Source organism: Vitis vinifera, chromosome 6 (genome assembly GCF_030704535.1).
Source record: "Vitis vinifera cultivar Pinot Noir 40024 chromosome 6, ASM3070453v1".
NCBI classification, from domain to species: domain Eukaryota; kingdom Viridiplantae; phylum Streptophyta; class Magnoliopsida; order Vitales; family Vitaceae; genus Vitis; species Vitis vinifera.
The window spans coordinates 21,526,394-21,542,155 of record NC_081810.1 but is presented as its reverse complement, the minus strand read 5'-3'; the positions used below and the strand labels follow the sequence as shown (position 1 = coordinate 21,542,155).

The following is a 15,762-nucleotide window of genomic DNA, read 5'->3' as shown; positions in this document are numbered from 1 at the left end:
TGGTGGTTGTTCGGGCCAGCATTGCCTCAAAAGCGCAGCCGTGGTGTAGCCCGGTCCATTTGTCAAATGAAGTTCATGGCTGCACCCATAGCGATGGGCTTGGATGCTTGTGTATGTCGTCGGACGGCCCATGGTTGCATGCTTGTAGCCATGCCACAACCTAGCAAGTAAAAAAGAAATACGAAAAAAATATATATGTGGGAAGTGGGGGGAGTGAGTTAGCATTAAATCATGGCTAATTTTGATTTATAAAGTATAATTAAAAAGTGGGTTAATAGACAAATTATTGAATCATCTAATGCTACATGTACAATAAATAATCATCATTTATGTCTATAAAAAATCTCAAGAAATATCATGTAACGAGCAAAAACCTTAAGTATAACTATTGCTATTAGAAGAGAATAATCTTAGCTTTGTCAATCTTATTGCTTTTATAGACAATATTTTTGTTGTAATCCCATTTGTATGATGTTTTCACACAATGCAGGTGTTAAAAGATTAGCAAGAAATTAGCAATTATTTTTCCTTCTATATATATATATATATTTTTTCTAGAGTTGACCTATGGTTTTTATATCAAGAATCTATTCCTGGTTACAAAGGGTTGAATGCAGCTAGTGATTTTTTAATTTAATTTAATAAAGTGCACAACAAATTAGATTATCAATCTTTATTAAACAAACCAATGCCTAGAAAGAAAATCCTCCAATCATGCATAATTTTAACCAAAAGGGTCAAACAATGTAACAATAAAGGCAACAACAACAACTCTAGTGGTCATCCAAATAACAAAGGATATTGTGGAAAATTTGGTAAGAAATATTACAAGTAAAGCAATTGTAACAACAACCATAATCAAGGCAATGATAATTTCTCAAACTCTGACGATTACTAATTCCATCAAAGGTTCTAGCGTCCTTGATATGGAGATAATAAACTAAGGATTATGTGCTAATTATGCAATAAAATTGAACAGAATATCAAGACATGCAAACCATATCCGCACTATTTTTTTAACTTCAAGCCAACCATGTGGTTGCTAGTCATGGCAATGGCAATTAATATAAGTGATAGATTATAAGGCCTCTCACCATGTCACTTTCGATTTTTAGGATCTATCATTACACCATGATTACGGTAGTAACCATATTATTATCAATTATGGTAAATGTATTCCTATACCATATTTAAATTGGACAACATTTTGTGTACAACCCTTGTTCTAAAAAAATTGTTTTTTATATCTCGCCTTGTACTCAAAATAGTACATATATTGATTTTTTTCCCAATTGTTTTGTTGTAAAGGATATGAATACAAGGACATCACTTGTCGAAGGCAATAATAAAAGAATGTGTATCAAAAGTTGACACCTTCACCCACAACCAATGCATCCAATCAAGCATTTCTCATCACCATAAAGTGTATGAGTCATTGGCATCAATGTGTTGGTCATTTATCACTCAAGATTCTCAAAAATTTAGTGTCTAGTCAGCCTCTTCTAGTTCGAGCTCTTCTTTTAACTGTTGTGATTCTTATTTTTGTAATAAGAGTCATAAACTCTCATTCAAATTTCATCTATTTTCTATAATTAACTATTTAAAATTTTACATGTTAATGTATGGAGACTTGCACCTATTAATCATTTGATAATTTCCATTGTTATGTTCTCTTTATGAATTATTAAACAAAATATTTATGACTAATTTATTAAACAAAAATCTGATGTTGGTTTAATTTTGAGTAATTTAAAAGGGTTGCTAAATTTTTTTTCCAAACTTATATCATCACAACCTATTTTGAAAAAGGTGATGGATACCAAAGTCACCACTTGACACTAGTGACAATGACATTCAACACCTAAATTCTCCTCTTCGTTCACCTCAACTTGTTAGAGCCATAGAGCATCAATATCAACACATTGTCAAGATTGGTGTTACACTACTCCATGAAGCTTCCATTCTACTTACCAATTTGTTGCATTTCAATTTACTATGAATTTTGTTAACTACCTTTCAACACTTTGGTTAATATTTGTGTTACCATTGGCCCAACCTTTATGGCACCAATAGTGAACTTCAACCTCACTCTCATTCATGTATTTTTCATGGTTATTCATATGAGCGCAATGTTTACCATTACTTATACTCTTAATTTAAAATATATATATATATATATATATATATATATATATATATATATATATATATATATATATATATATATTTGTCTCTTACAATGTGGCCTTTATTGAAAATTCATTTTGTTTCAAAAACCTTCTACAATGGGAAAGTCGTGTGCATATGATAGCTCTCCAAATTGGATTTAGTTGAATTTTCACCTCATTATATTGTTCCTATTAATTTTTTTGTTTTCTCTAATCCAAGGATTTCTAACTCTATCTTATATCCTATTCAAACCCTAAAATTATCTTTTGGGTCTTAATTCTCCTTTATCATTCTACTATCCACTATCTTCATCCACTCCACCCATATCTTTAGTACCAAATTTGGCATTCCCTTCTAATGTCATACTCTTTTCATTGAGCTATTCAAGGACACCCTATGAACCTTATGTGAACAATGTCCCAATGCAAGATGTTTCCTCCTCATAAGATGTCTTATAGGTATGCCCGTCTTCCTTATTACCAATACTTTCCATCCACCAACGTCATGTGATAATTTGGTCTCAAAATAATATTTTCAAGTATATAAAAAAAAAAAATCGCCTTGTCACCACTAGCCCACCTTATTCTATCCAGTGATTAAACTCACTATCGTTATCGAAACACAAAATCCTTACGCTAGTATCACCTACATTTGAAAAGTTTGATGCTCTTGTTCGAAACTATACATGGACCCTGTTCCTTTTCATTCTTTCCAATATGTCGTCGAGTGTAAGTCGATTTACAAGACCAAGGGAAATCTAGATAGGTTAGTTGCAAAGTCCAAGACTCACCTTGTTGTTATAACATTTCTTCAATCAATAAAGATTGATGTTAGTGATACCTTTAGTCATATTGTCAAACCAATGACCATTTAGGTTATTCTCACTTTGACAATAAACTTTAATTGGCTCTTGTGTCAATTGGATAAGAATGATGTTTTTTTCAAACTTTCATTGATGATTTGTATATGCAACAATCATTTGCATTTGTTGACTCTCAAGTTCCAAGTCGTGCATACAAATTCAGTAGGAAGTTATGGCACTTGACATGCGTTGAGAGCTTGATAATGAACTTTGAGTATTTCTTATGTCTCACAACTTCATTAATTCCAATTATCATTAATCATTGTTTATCCACATTCATGGAAAACTCACATTTGTTCTTATTTTCTATGTCAATGACATTTTCATTCAAAACGATTTTGACGCATTTCTTGGTCACTTCATTGTTATCTAAGCGTGTCGGTTTTTTTTTTTAAGGATCTTGGTCCCTTGAGCTACTTTAACAATACTAAAGTAGTTCTCATCATCCATGGCTTTGTACTTGTTGAAATACAAATACAACCACAACATGCTTGAGAAGACAAACATGAATGGGGTTAAAAAAAGTCTTCAACATGCTATCCTCTATAAAACTTGTTCATCTCAATGATGTTGACCACTCAATTGATGCAACTCAATATTGTCAAGTCATTGGTGCCATGAAATATCTCTCACTATTTCATATGGACATCTCTTCTATCATCCACAAATTGTCTAGGTTAATTGATCAACCTTTTGTGAATCATTAGATAATTTTAAAACGTATTCTTTGCTACCTCAAAGTTATCTTATAACATAGAGTTTTCATTCAATGAACCTCTTCAATTCATCTCTATGCCTTTGTTGATGCCAACTAGGCAAAATATATAAATGATCACACTTTGCATATGCTTACATTGCATTCATTAGTGTTACTCTCATTAATTGGAGTTTTAAAAAACAAAAAAGAGTAACTCAATCCTCTCCCTGAAGCTAAATATTGAGTTGTTACTTCCACTGCTGCCAATATCAATTGGATTCAAAACCTTTTGTACGTGTTTCATGTTGCTAATTCAACCATGCTAATGATTCAATCGTGACAATGTAGGCATGAAATGTCTCTATGCTAACCCCATCTTCCATTCTCAAATGATACACATCGCTGTTACCTTTGGTGCCTAAGCCCTATAAAAACTTTGGTGCCTTAAGCCTATCTTGTATCCTTTATAACTATTACCTTAAGATGGGTGGCGTGATTTTTCAAAATATAAGGAAGTGCTAGTGTAGTTGAGTTTAGGTTGGTGTGTTTTTTTACCAAATTCAATAATAAGAGTTAAAATATGATCCAATCAAATAACATAAATAAATGATATAAATGATGTTTTTTATGACAAAATATTTAAGGGACATAATTATAAAAAATGGAATAATAATTTACATTGAGAGTATTTTTCATATAAATGTCCAAACTTCGTTATGATGTCACCCTTCATGCTCTTGAATAAAATCAACTATCACTCTTATTAAAATTTGTACTACACTTTACACATGATGTTATTACTTATTAACATAAATAAAATTGATACCACTTAGTTATAACTTGTACAACGCGTCCTATACTTTGGACTATTATAAATTAGAAAAATTATACTAAAGAATTTCCTCATTGATATAATTGGGCTAATTATAAAGTTTTGCAATCATCCTTGAGTTAGTTATAAAATTAGTGTGAAATACAAAAGACCAAATGTAAATATTTGGATATCCTTATCTATAAAAGTTAAGATAGCTTTTTAGATTTTATCCATTTGACAAATTGACCAAACATAAATGCCCTACTATTAGAAAAAAGCAATATTAATATGAATTTCCACAACATCATTGCTAATAATTATAGTAATAATAAAAACAATAGTCAAAAATGTATTTGTAATAATAATTATAACTTGCAATATGGTGAAGGCACATAGTGAAATACTCCAAAACATTTCTTGATGACTTGCAATATGGCAAAGGCACATAATCAAATCCTCGAACATGTTTCTTGGTGACTAAATGAACTTCGTATCATATCACCCTTAGAACCATGGATGACCTAAGGAATAACTCCCTAGGAAAGGGTTAGGATACTACTACTCGGAGAGAGACAACTTCTATAATAATTTTAAGGGTGTCTCTCTTAATGGGCTTGAGTTACTCTCTCAATTTTTTTTACCCAAGTGGAATACCTCATTTTTTTTACCTAAGTGGAATACCTCTAATGGTGCCTTACCCTACAACATTGTAAGGTTCAAAATTTGACCCTCTTTCTTGATGAAAACTTCAATAAAACACATCCTACCTTTCATAGACTTCAATTTATTTCCTTGCATGATTTAAAGGCTAATGTTGCTAATTTAGAAAAATAAATAAATAAAAAATCCTCACCTTGTTCAATGGGAAGTCATTTGCATGCGAGTAATTGTAACTTTATTATGATTATGGTTAACCTTGTTGACCTAATCATAATCAAATATCATTATAAATAACCTTTAAGACCAATAAAAGAGTTATAAGGAGATTCCATAACTCTTTGCTTCCAAAATAAAAAATAAAAAATTCTCGATGATAGCTTAAAATCTCAAATTCTTTAGGTTATGGTTTGATTTCAAAAAATAGAAGAGAAAAAGTAAGAGAAAGAAAATAAAGAGAAAAGGTAGAATGGAAAAAAAAGTGAAATAAATTTAAAATTCATAAATTATTATTATATGATGTTGTAAACTCATTTCAATTATTTTAATTTTTTATGAAAATATTAAATAATTTTAAAATATATAAGTTTCTAATTAATGTTAATTATATATGATTTTTTTTTTTCGTATTTTCTATATCAAAACTATTAACATTTTTTTTCTTAGTATTTTCTATGCAATTTTTATAATCATTGTTCACTAGGAGCCGGCCTAATCAAAGAATTATTTGGTGAGTGTTTGGGAGCATTAGGAAGAGTTGTTTGTTAGGTGGCAATAACAACAACATTAATAATATAGATAAGAGAGAGAAATTAGACCAATATAAAATAAAGAAAATGACAAAATATAGTCAACAATTAAAAAAATAAATAAATAAAAATAAAAAGGCATTTTGCAGGGCGCACATTTGAGGCCTGCTTTCCTGTCTATTATTATCAACAGAAGCCCTTGTTACTTACAATTTGCATTTGGAAACCTTTAAAACGCTAAATAAATAAATAAATAAATAAATAATGACCCTAATTGAAGTATTGTAATTAAGGCAAAATTAATAAATAGTTAGGATTAATGAAAATAAATTCCATTACAATCCCCATAGTTTTAAATACAGAAGGAGAAATAAACGTCCCAAACAAAAATCTCTAATCATCATTTCTCCATGATGGAGAAATATTTGGTCAGCGTCTTTTTTAAAACAACTTTACTTGTTTCTTAGGGCAAATTTTTACATTATTAATTGGCACCTTGTCTGGTGGGTGATAACTTATAAGTCAAAAGAATGACACTAAAAAAATTTAAGAAGACCACGGCATCTACTTCACTTTTTCTGTCCATGCTACTACCATAGGAAATGTAACGTATTAGATTACATAATAATTATTATTATTTTTATATACTTCTATTTTTATTATTTTTAGAAGTAAAAAAATATAAATAATTTTTTAATTTTTAAAGTAATGTTCTCGTAATTTTCAAAATTTTAATTTGAGGAACAAAAATTGGAAAATAAAAGCACGATCTAGTGAGAAAATGATAAGATTATGCAAATTAGTAAAAATTGGGACGAAATTATAGAAAAGTCTAACAAGGAATTAGAGAAAAACGCACAAACTCCACCAAGCAGGAGCATGATCATATAAATTGCGACCGAACTTCTTCCACATCCCACCACTCACCACTTTGTGAAAACACCAAAAACAGAGGACACAGATAACACAAAAAATACTTTTCCGATCCGATCTCCGCAACGCCTCCTTCGCTCGAATCCGACTGTTATATGGAGTCTCGACGCCTCGATCTCGGACCGATGAGTTGAAATGCAGCCAGCTGATTCGTCGTCATTGTCTCGCCCAGTGTTGAATCCTTTCTCCTTCAATGACGATTTGAGCAGTGAGGGTTTCGGCGGCCCTAGGGTTTTGTTCTTCGCTTCGCTTTTTCTGTTCCAAGGAGGGGGAATGGATTTATCCAAGGTTGGAGAGAAGATTCTCAGCTCGGTCCGGTCCGCCCGATCGCTCGGCATTCTTTCTGCGCCGTCCGATCGTCCTGAGGTAGGGACTTGTGCGTTAATGCGGTTTTCAGATTTATTTTTTGGTGAATTATGGTTTAGGTTGATGTTTGGAGGCCGAAAAATAAAAAAAATTGAGTAATTTTTTTTCTTCAGAAAACTACAAAACTGACCTCGGTAGGTCAGTTGAGTGCTGGTTTCTGTGTACGCGAGTCCTCAATACTGAAAAATCCGAGGTTGAAACAATTTAGTTCATCTTATTTTCCCTATATATTTTTTTCAGCATTAGGTTAAACGAGCAATAGGCTTTACCAGAAAATTAAATTAGGTACTGGAAATCAGTAGGAGTAATGCATTCTGCTTAAAATTGGCTTCTTGTATTATAATTATCATTACATTACTTAGGCTTTAGCGTGTGACTAGGATGACTGCGATCATCTAGATGGAGAATGTTTCTAATTGAATTATTTTTGTTTGTTAATCTTTTCCTCTTGGCTGGAAATCTAACATTTCTAGGTTTGTTTATGTTTTGAGGGAATTTTAAGTAACATGGGGTTTCAGGTGTGAGCAGTTATAGATGGTATATGTTATTAGATATCTGCAGGTTTGGTGATCGTATTCTTAAAGTGGAATCCTCAATTAGAATGGAAATTGATGATAATTGCTTGTTATATCTTGTTGGTCTAAGGAAGGACATTTTGGCATCATGGCATTTGTGTAAATGGGAAAACAACATTGACAGGGAAAATTAATTTAGTGCAGGGTAGTGAAGGGGAAAAATGAAAACAAAGGAATTAAGAATAGAATAAGTGCTGACAAATGGACAATGCATAAGGCTCCTACTTTGATATCCATGTTCGATCTTATTTCAATTCTTAATTTGGGGCCATAGTTTTTCCTTGCCAATAAGAAATTTAGCTTCAAATTCAATTGTGGCAGAAATTTATCTTGAGTGCTCCTACAGTGTACATGTATCAATGCACGTTCACGCATAAGGTTGAATGGCTTATGATTAAATGATCTGATTAAATATGCCTATGAATGATATGCTAATTAGCATTGAATGCTTACTTATAAATAAGATATTAATGTGCCATTGGGAAGGGAACTATTAGGGATCATATAACAAAAGTAAATAAAAATACTAGAAAGGACCTATGTAATTAGTGTGTACCTCAATGCTTTTTTTTTGGAAAATTATCACATGAATGAAATGATTCTAGATGACCAGTGATGTATAATGGGTGGATGGAACCACACTTAAAAGAATGTGGGAGAACAAGTCAAGAGAAGAAATGAGAGAAGAAAGTATTTCACAGAACAAAGAACTATTTGAAGAGCATGACATAACATGGGGTAGTTCTTGTTCGAGAAAGAAGAGGCAAATGCCTAAGAATAAAAAGGGAGATTACTAGTCTCAAATGGAGAAGCTGGTTTGGGACAAAAATTAAGAGTCGCTTGGAAGAGGATATAGGTTCAAAGTTGTTCTTTCATTTCATTACTAACCTGAGAAGTAGGGTTAATATGAGTTCTAAATTAAGGGTGGGATGAAGGATAGTTGATAGAGGAATTGCATTGAATGTTGCAATTCATATTCTTCTTTCTTCATTCTATGTAATAGCACCTTCCTTTCTTTTACTTTTTATTTTCTCTAGAAATCACAAAGGGTTGCATGGGCATTTTTTTTATCAGAAACAAAAGATGTATTAATTGTGAGAAAAGTGCATGAGATGGAGTTGCATAGGCATTTTTACTAAGGAGCCACTTTCATGTGGAATATGTTTCGGGCACCAATACTTCTTTAGCACTCTCTCGAGGCATGTATAACATGCCTTAGATGTGTCATCATTGTGTTCATGTTTGCAAAGTACAGCATAAATTACCTTGAAGGAAACTGAGGGGAGATAGTTTTCACCTTCCATCACTACACTAACTAAGAAAGCATGTCATAATTCTTACAAGAAGTGAGATTACAAGATGAAGACCCCCATCTGCAATTGCAAATTTCCTGATGCTTTTTCAGTTTTAAAAGACTACATGGTTCTATAAATAACAATCTCTTTCGTTGTTTTGAAAGAAAAAGAAATATATGAAGGAACTTAATGCAGCCTTCTTTCCCTGTTTTTGTGCTGCTTGTATTTTTGGTCTAAGTTGGTAATAGAAAATTCAATTATGTCCTTAGTCGATTTTATTGATTGGTTGGGATTGGATTGAGGGAGGGAGTATTTTTGTTTTCCCTATACTTTTTGGCGCTCTTTGGTGGCCAATTGTATACACCATGTGTACCTTGGTGTGCCCCCTTTAGTGCTTTTTATTAATATTTATTAATACTATTGCAATTTACTTATAAAAAAAAAAGGTTTTTTTTTGGTGCTTTTAATATATTCTCTTATTTATCCAAAAAAAAAAAAAGTAACTTGGGGAACCAAGGTGGTCGACAAATTTTCAAAATCTAGGAGCGTTGATGCTATATTTACTAGTGGTTCTTGGGTTAGGTTTATAATGAACATGGTGGGTGAGGAATCAGCAAAGTGCATCAAAAGAAGATGAGCAGTCACACCATGAAAAACATGCAAACCACTAATTGACGTATTATATTGAGTTTTTCTTGGTACAGTTCTGCTGCATGCATATATCCTAATGATTAGTTTGCTGCTACAATGATTTTTTAATCAATGGGAGTGTATGACGATTTGGTTCATGAGTTTTTTTAATTTTCCTTGTATAGGTTCCAGCTCGTGTTGCTGCTGCAGCAGCAGTTGCTCGTGCTATTGCATCATTACCTCCTCATCAGAGGCTAATTCTCCCATCAAGTTCTGAAGAATTGAACTCAATATATGGGAGCAGACCTCGTGGTCAAGTAGTAGAGGAGCTGGAGGAAGACTTCTATGAAGAGGTTTTAGTCACTTATTATTGTCACTTTTGGTTTTAATATGGGCTTGATTATGTCTTCAACAATATTTTTGTTCGCTGATACTGTATGGATCTTACATGACATTCTTCTTTAATATAACATGATTCATTGGTGCAAAAGGTACTAATGCATGCTTTAACATGGGATTGTTACTTTTATAATGAGTAGTTGCATTTACAATACACCTCTTATTGTTTAGTGGCTTTATATAATTGGGAAAAAAATTATTATTATTTTAACTGTCCTATATAATTTGGTTTTGATTGGGGAAAGAAAATTAAATCAATTCTTATCAATAGGAAAGTAATAAAGTAATTTTCAACAGCTCTATATAATAGGAAAAATTAATATCTCTTGTATAATTTTCTGAGCTTATGAAAGATGCAGTCAATCTTGATATTGGTGAAGCTTCATCATATCTTGGGGCATGAAACTAGTCCTTTTTCAAGTATGCTGCAATTAGCACTTCACAGCTGTATTGTGATTGGACTTGGTTTACTTTCATAAAGCCAAAGAGTTCAACATATTCAAGTAACAAAATTGAAAAACTTCAGGTTAGCTATGTAGAGATGGTGAAAGAAGGTTTTCTTGGAATACTCCATTTTGCCAAAAGGTGGATTGGGAATGTGTACTAAGGCCTAAAATCAGCAGTTCTATTTTTGCCTTTTTTGGTCTTCTTCAACCCAACAAACAATTGAAACATTTATACTTCCTGTGCCTCTAAGTTGGAACACCTGTTAATATATCACTCTTGCCTATAAACAAAAAGATTGATAACAATTATATCTTCAAAGGCTAAAGGAGCCTTTCATTAAATCTCTTTGGGAATTTTCGAGAGCCCAATTGGATATGGAAAATAGTACATTGTTGGAGTTCATTGAGAATCTAAGTTGTAGATAGCTAGCTTAGGTTTCTGCTTTCTTTGATGGGAGTTTAGTGCTATTTTTTATGGCACGTCTTGTATACCTCCTGTATGCATAGGGTGAGCTCTTTTTTGTTAGGTGCTTTTCATCATAGTTTCTTTTGCCTATGTTATGAAAGGAAAGAAATAGGACAACTTTCAAAGATACAGTCGGATCAAGCATTCAAATTGTTGTGTCATTTTCCGGATTAAATGATCCTTCTATGACCCTGAAAGACTTTGTAGATTGGTTGAGTTCCAACTAAGGAGAGAAAGATTGTTTTTTTGTTTGCTCTCTTTCTTTTTGCTTGCCTATTGATGCTATTTGTATACATTGTGTGTACTTTGGTATGCCTTTTTTTTTGAGCACTTTTAATATATTATCTCATTTTTCCTGTCAAAAAAAAAAAAAAAAAAAAAACCTGTATCCGTTTCTGCATCCATGCTTTAGTATTGGCATCTTTCATACATAATCCTAACGCCAAAACAGAAAGGTGTGGCAATGGAAGACCTGTTCTTCACTACTAGATCTAGATCTAAACCTTTGAACCAGTTATACTTGGGGTACATTTTGGGTCCACTGTGGAAGATAGTCAATTAACATGAGACCCAATGACAATAATGGAGCTGCTGTATACCCTTTCTAATGGTTTTGAAGGCTTGTTATTTTATTTTATTTTTTTCATCAATTATCATGAAGAAAAATTCTTACCCTCCTAGGGTGGCATGAGTCTTTTATAGAGAAAAGGTGTATTAAGGCTTGGAGAGTTGCTCCTTTTTGCATTTTCTGGACAATTTGGAAGGAAAGAAACATGAGATACTTTGATAGTGAGGAATTGTCTGATCAAAGGTTCAAAAATTTATTCCTAAACAATTTCTCTATGTGGGTTAGGGTGTATATAGGTGGTGGATATACGCATTTGATTGATTTCATAGATTGGTTGGGTATTGGGTGAGGGAGGGAGTATTTTTTGTACCTTCTTTTTGCTTGGTTTATTTGTATACAACCTGTATATTCTTGTGTATTTTTTTGCGCTTTTATTAATACAATCTCTTATTAAAAAAAAATAAAAATGAGCCATGAAGAAATTTTTTATTAATTTTTAGTTTATCATGCTATCCTCTCATTTTATTTTCTTTGACGTAGAATTTATGCAATATTTTATGCCTCAGTAGGATCTAGGGACCTGTTTTAAGGACTCCACGTTTGATTTGGGCAGATTCTTTAATAGCTGTCTTAAATCAGTTGATACTCCCTCATTCTTGACTTTATTTTTTTTGATCAGAAACGAAGAGAAATATATTAATAGAAGGAAAGATACAAGAGAAAGAAAAGAAAAAAGAAACAAAAGAAACCACTAGAAGGATGAGAGGTCCTTCTTACACAAACTGAACAACATAAAAACACCCAACAATAGCTAAAAACAAAGAGAAACCCCCACAAACTCAAACTCTTGAAGCGCAAACCTCACTCCAGTTGAGTTGTAACACATTTAGAGGAACTCCTCTAAAAGCTGCAGAACAAGAAGCCCAAAGAGTGGAATAGAACAAAATCAAATCCCATAATGTCTCTTCCGATCTCCCCTTATCCTCAAAAATCCTCTTGTTTCGCTCTTGCCACACTATCCACACCAAAGTAAGGCAAGCAACTTGTCAAAGAGTCTTGCCTCTTAAAGAGTTCCCCAAGCCTTTAAAAGCAATAACCAACATATCCTCAAAACTCCTTGGAGGGACCCAATCCAACCCAGCCATCTTGAACAACTTGTTCCAGAGTCCAATGGTAACAGGACAATGAAGAAAAAGGTGATCAATCGACTCTCCATTTGCTTTGCAAAGAATGCACCATTGAGGACAGAGGGCCTTGTAGGGTCTTCTCAATTGCAACTTATCATTGGTGTTCACCTTCCCATGAGCTACTATCCAAGCGAGGGCCTTAACCTTTGAAGGGACTTTTGAACTCCACAAAAACTTGGCCGGAAGGAACAAAATAGGATTAGAGACTTTTGACAAGGCCAAGAAAAAAGATTTCACTGTAAACAAACCTGATGAAGACAAAGACCAAACTCTAGAATCTGCCAGAGAAGGAGAGAAACGCACTGAACTGAGGGAGGACATTAATCTCTGAAGGAGATCAATTTCTGAATCGGTAAGATTGCGACGAAAATTTAAATTCCAAGCCAATGGAAAGGAATTGCCAAGGACATTTGAAACAGTGAGGTTTTTCACAGAAATAACTCTATAAAGATCAGCAAATTGCGAGCACAAAGATTGGTTACCCCACCAAAGATCTTCCCAAAAACGAATTCTCTCCCCATTGCCCACCACTAGGCGAACAAAAGGGGAAAATTCCTGGAAAACTTGAGCAATAGCCTTCCAAGGACATCTATGTGACCATCTAACCACCATGTTGGCGTCCCATCCATTAGGATGTGTCCCATATATACTCCCTATGTTTGTGTTTATTTTGATTAGATTCTGTATTTTGAGGGAAGGACCTCTCATCCTTCTCTTGTACTTTACTATCATTAATATAATATTTATTTCTGATTAAAAAAAAGAAAAAGAAAAAGCAGTATGTATGGCTTGTGACATGGTTCAATGTCTATCAAAGAAGAAAAAGAAAGGCTTCTGGCGTGGTTCAATATAATTGGACCAATGGTATTGAGGTTTCTTCCCCTTTATATGGAATAAACTGACTACAACTGTTATATGTGCCCCTTTCATGACGATGAAACAATAGTTGGATTATGTTTTTGACTAAAAGAGTGAGCAATGCTTGTTTCACCCATCACTATATTCATTATAAGTTGTTTATGATATATAATCAGATATCTTACTCTAATTCGAGAAATACTAGAGATACAAGCCAAGGTAAAAGTGTAAACTTCTATTGCTTAGGGGCAGATTTGTAGTATCGCATCGGATATTGCATATATAAAAGGATTTCGGTAAACAAGTGATGCTTATTCTTTCTTCCTGTTAATCTTTTTCTCTTTTTCATCTCTTTCACACTTTTAAAATCCCAAAAGTCAGTTTCCTGCTTATGTAAATCTATATGGATATATCAAAAGAGACTATCCTACTAGTTTAAATGGTAGTTCGCAGAAGTTTCTTTCAACTTAACTGTTTTATTTAATTCTACTTCACTTCCAAGTTTGAGATCTTGCCTTGTTTATTATTGAAATTCCCAGTTGTTTTATAAGATACTGTTTGAATTGCTAAATGCAGGAGTTTGACCCAGTTAGGCATGTATTGGAGCATGTTCCTCCTGAAGAAAGCGATGTGGCATATTTTGAGAAACAGGTGATATTCCATTTTTCTCTTCATTTTTCCCTATTATTGATTCATTCTTATTTTACTTTTTTTTTTCTTTTAGAAATTTCTCAACCTCTTTTTGTTTGGCTTGTGTGGTTTTGTTTTTATTCTCTAATGGGGCATTTGGATGTTCTATGGAAATTGTAAGTCTCTTTTGTGTTTCCGGTAGGAGTTGAAACAAGATCATCATGACATTGCATTGTTTTAGCTTTTGATTTTTTTTCATATCTATATGTATGTATATATGTGTGTGAATATATATGTATAACAAAAATTCAGGATTATGTCATTTTAGTATTTCAATAAGTGATATGAATTTTGTTTTTCTTTGGTGACTATATTGATGGTTCATATTAGACTACCAACTTATTTGCCAAGATGTTACTTTGAACAAAGTGGATTAATTTATAATTCATTGGAAGTCCAAATGCTCTATAATTGTATTTATGATAGTGTGTAATTGTTCCTTAATGGATAAAGGGTGGAATGCTAGCTCCAGAGGTTTTAGCTCTCAGGGCTCAAAGGAAAAGAGATTTGGAGGATTTGTTGTTGAAGGGGTTTATTGGAGGCAAAAGGCTAGGGTAAAATGGGTAAAAGAAAGGGATTGCAGTTCAAAATTTTCCCATAGGGTGGCTAATGGCAAGAGAAACATGAAGTTCATTAAATATTTGGATAATGAAGAAAGGGCTACTTTAGACAATTTGAAAAACATTTATGAAGAGATAGTGGGATTGTTTGGAAAGTTATATGCTAGCCCTCTTGGAGATTCATGGAGGTTAGAAGATCTGGATTGGTCTCCTATTTTAGAAGAAAGTGCAAATTGATTGGACTTTTTTCGAAGAGGAAGTTTGTAAAGTTGTCTTTCAATTTTTTTTTGATAGACAAAGGCAGATTGAATTAATAAACACCTAAAAACAGGGAGTGTACCCTATGTATATAGGCAGTATATAAACAAAACCCAACGAAACAAGACCTACAACAGGGAGGCTAGTCTCCATTAAGGACACCCAAAATTTCAAAAAAAGAGGGATTGTCTAACCCCAAAACCTGCTGCAACCACTCTAATAGTGCACTGGTAAAGAGCTTCCTCATACTTTGGTCAGACATCTCTTCCTCTTGGAAAGTCCTTCGATTTTGTTCTCTCTAAATACACCAAAAAAGACAAATCGGAGCCAATCTTCACATTGCTCTTTTCTTCTTCCTTAGCCCCTTAACTTTCCATTCTAGAAGAGGATTTCTCACTAAATTTGAGAATACCCATACCAGTCCAAAAGAAGTTAAAAGCACAATCCAAAGCATTCTTGTCTTGTTGCAATAAATCAAAATGTGGTCAACCGATTCTTCACTGCCTTTACAAAGGCTAGACCTATTGGCCATGAACTATCCCCTTTTCATTAATGTGTCTACTGTTAAGAGTTTTCCCCAAAT

The 15,762-nt window shown here is 33.1% G+C and overlaps 1 protein-coding gene across 1 annotated transcript in view; it reads left to right on the top strand.

Annotated features, from left to right (window-relative positions):
- Window positions 1-6,792: 6,792 nt before the first annotated feature.
- LOC100241423 (uncharacterized) overlaps window positions 6,793-15,762 on the top strand; it is a 52,522-nt gene continuing 43,552 nt past the window's right edge. Inside the window, exons 1-3 of the mRNA XM_010653446.3 lie at window positions 6,793-7,247; window positions 9,933-10,100; window positions 14,248-14,322. Of these exons, the coding sequence (XP_010651748.1) occupies window positions 7,017-7,247; window positions 9,933-10,100; window positions 14,248-14,322 (474 nt within the window). The 5' untranslated portion in view covers window positions 6,793-7,016. The remainder of the gene's footprint in view (window positions 7,248-9,932; window positions 10,101-14,247; window positions 14,323-15,762) is intronic.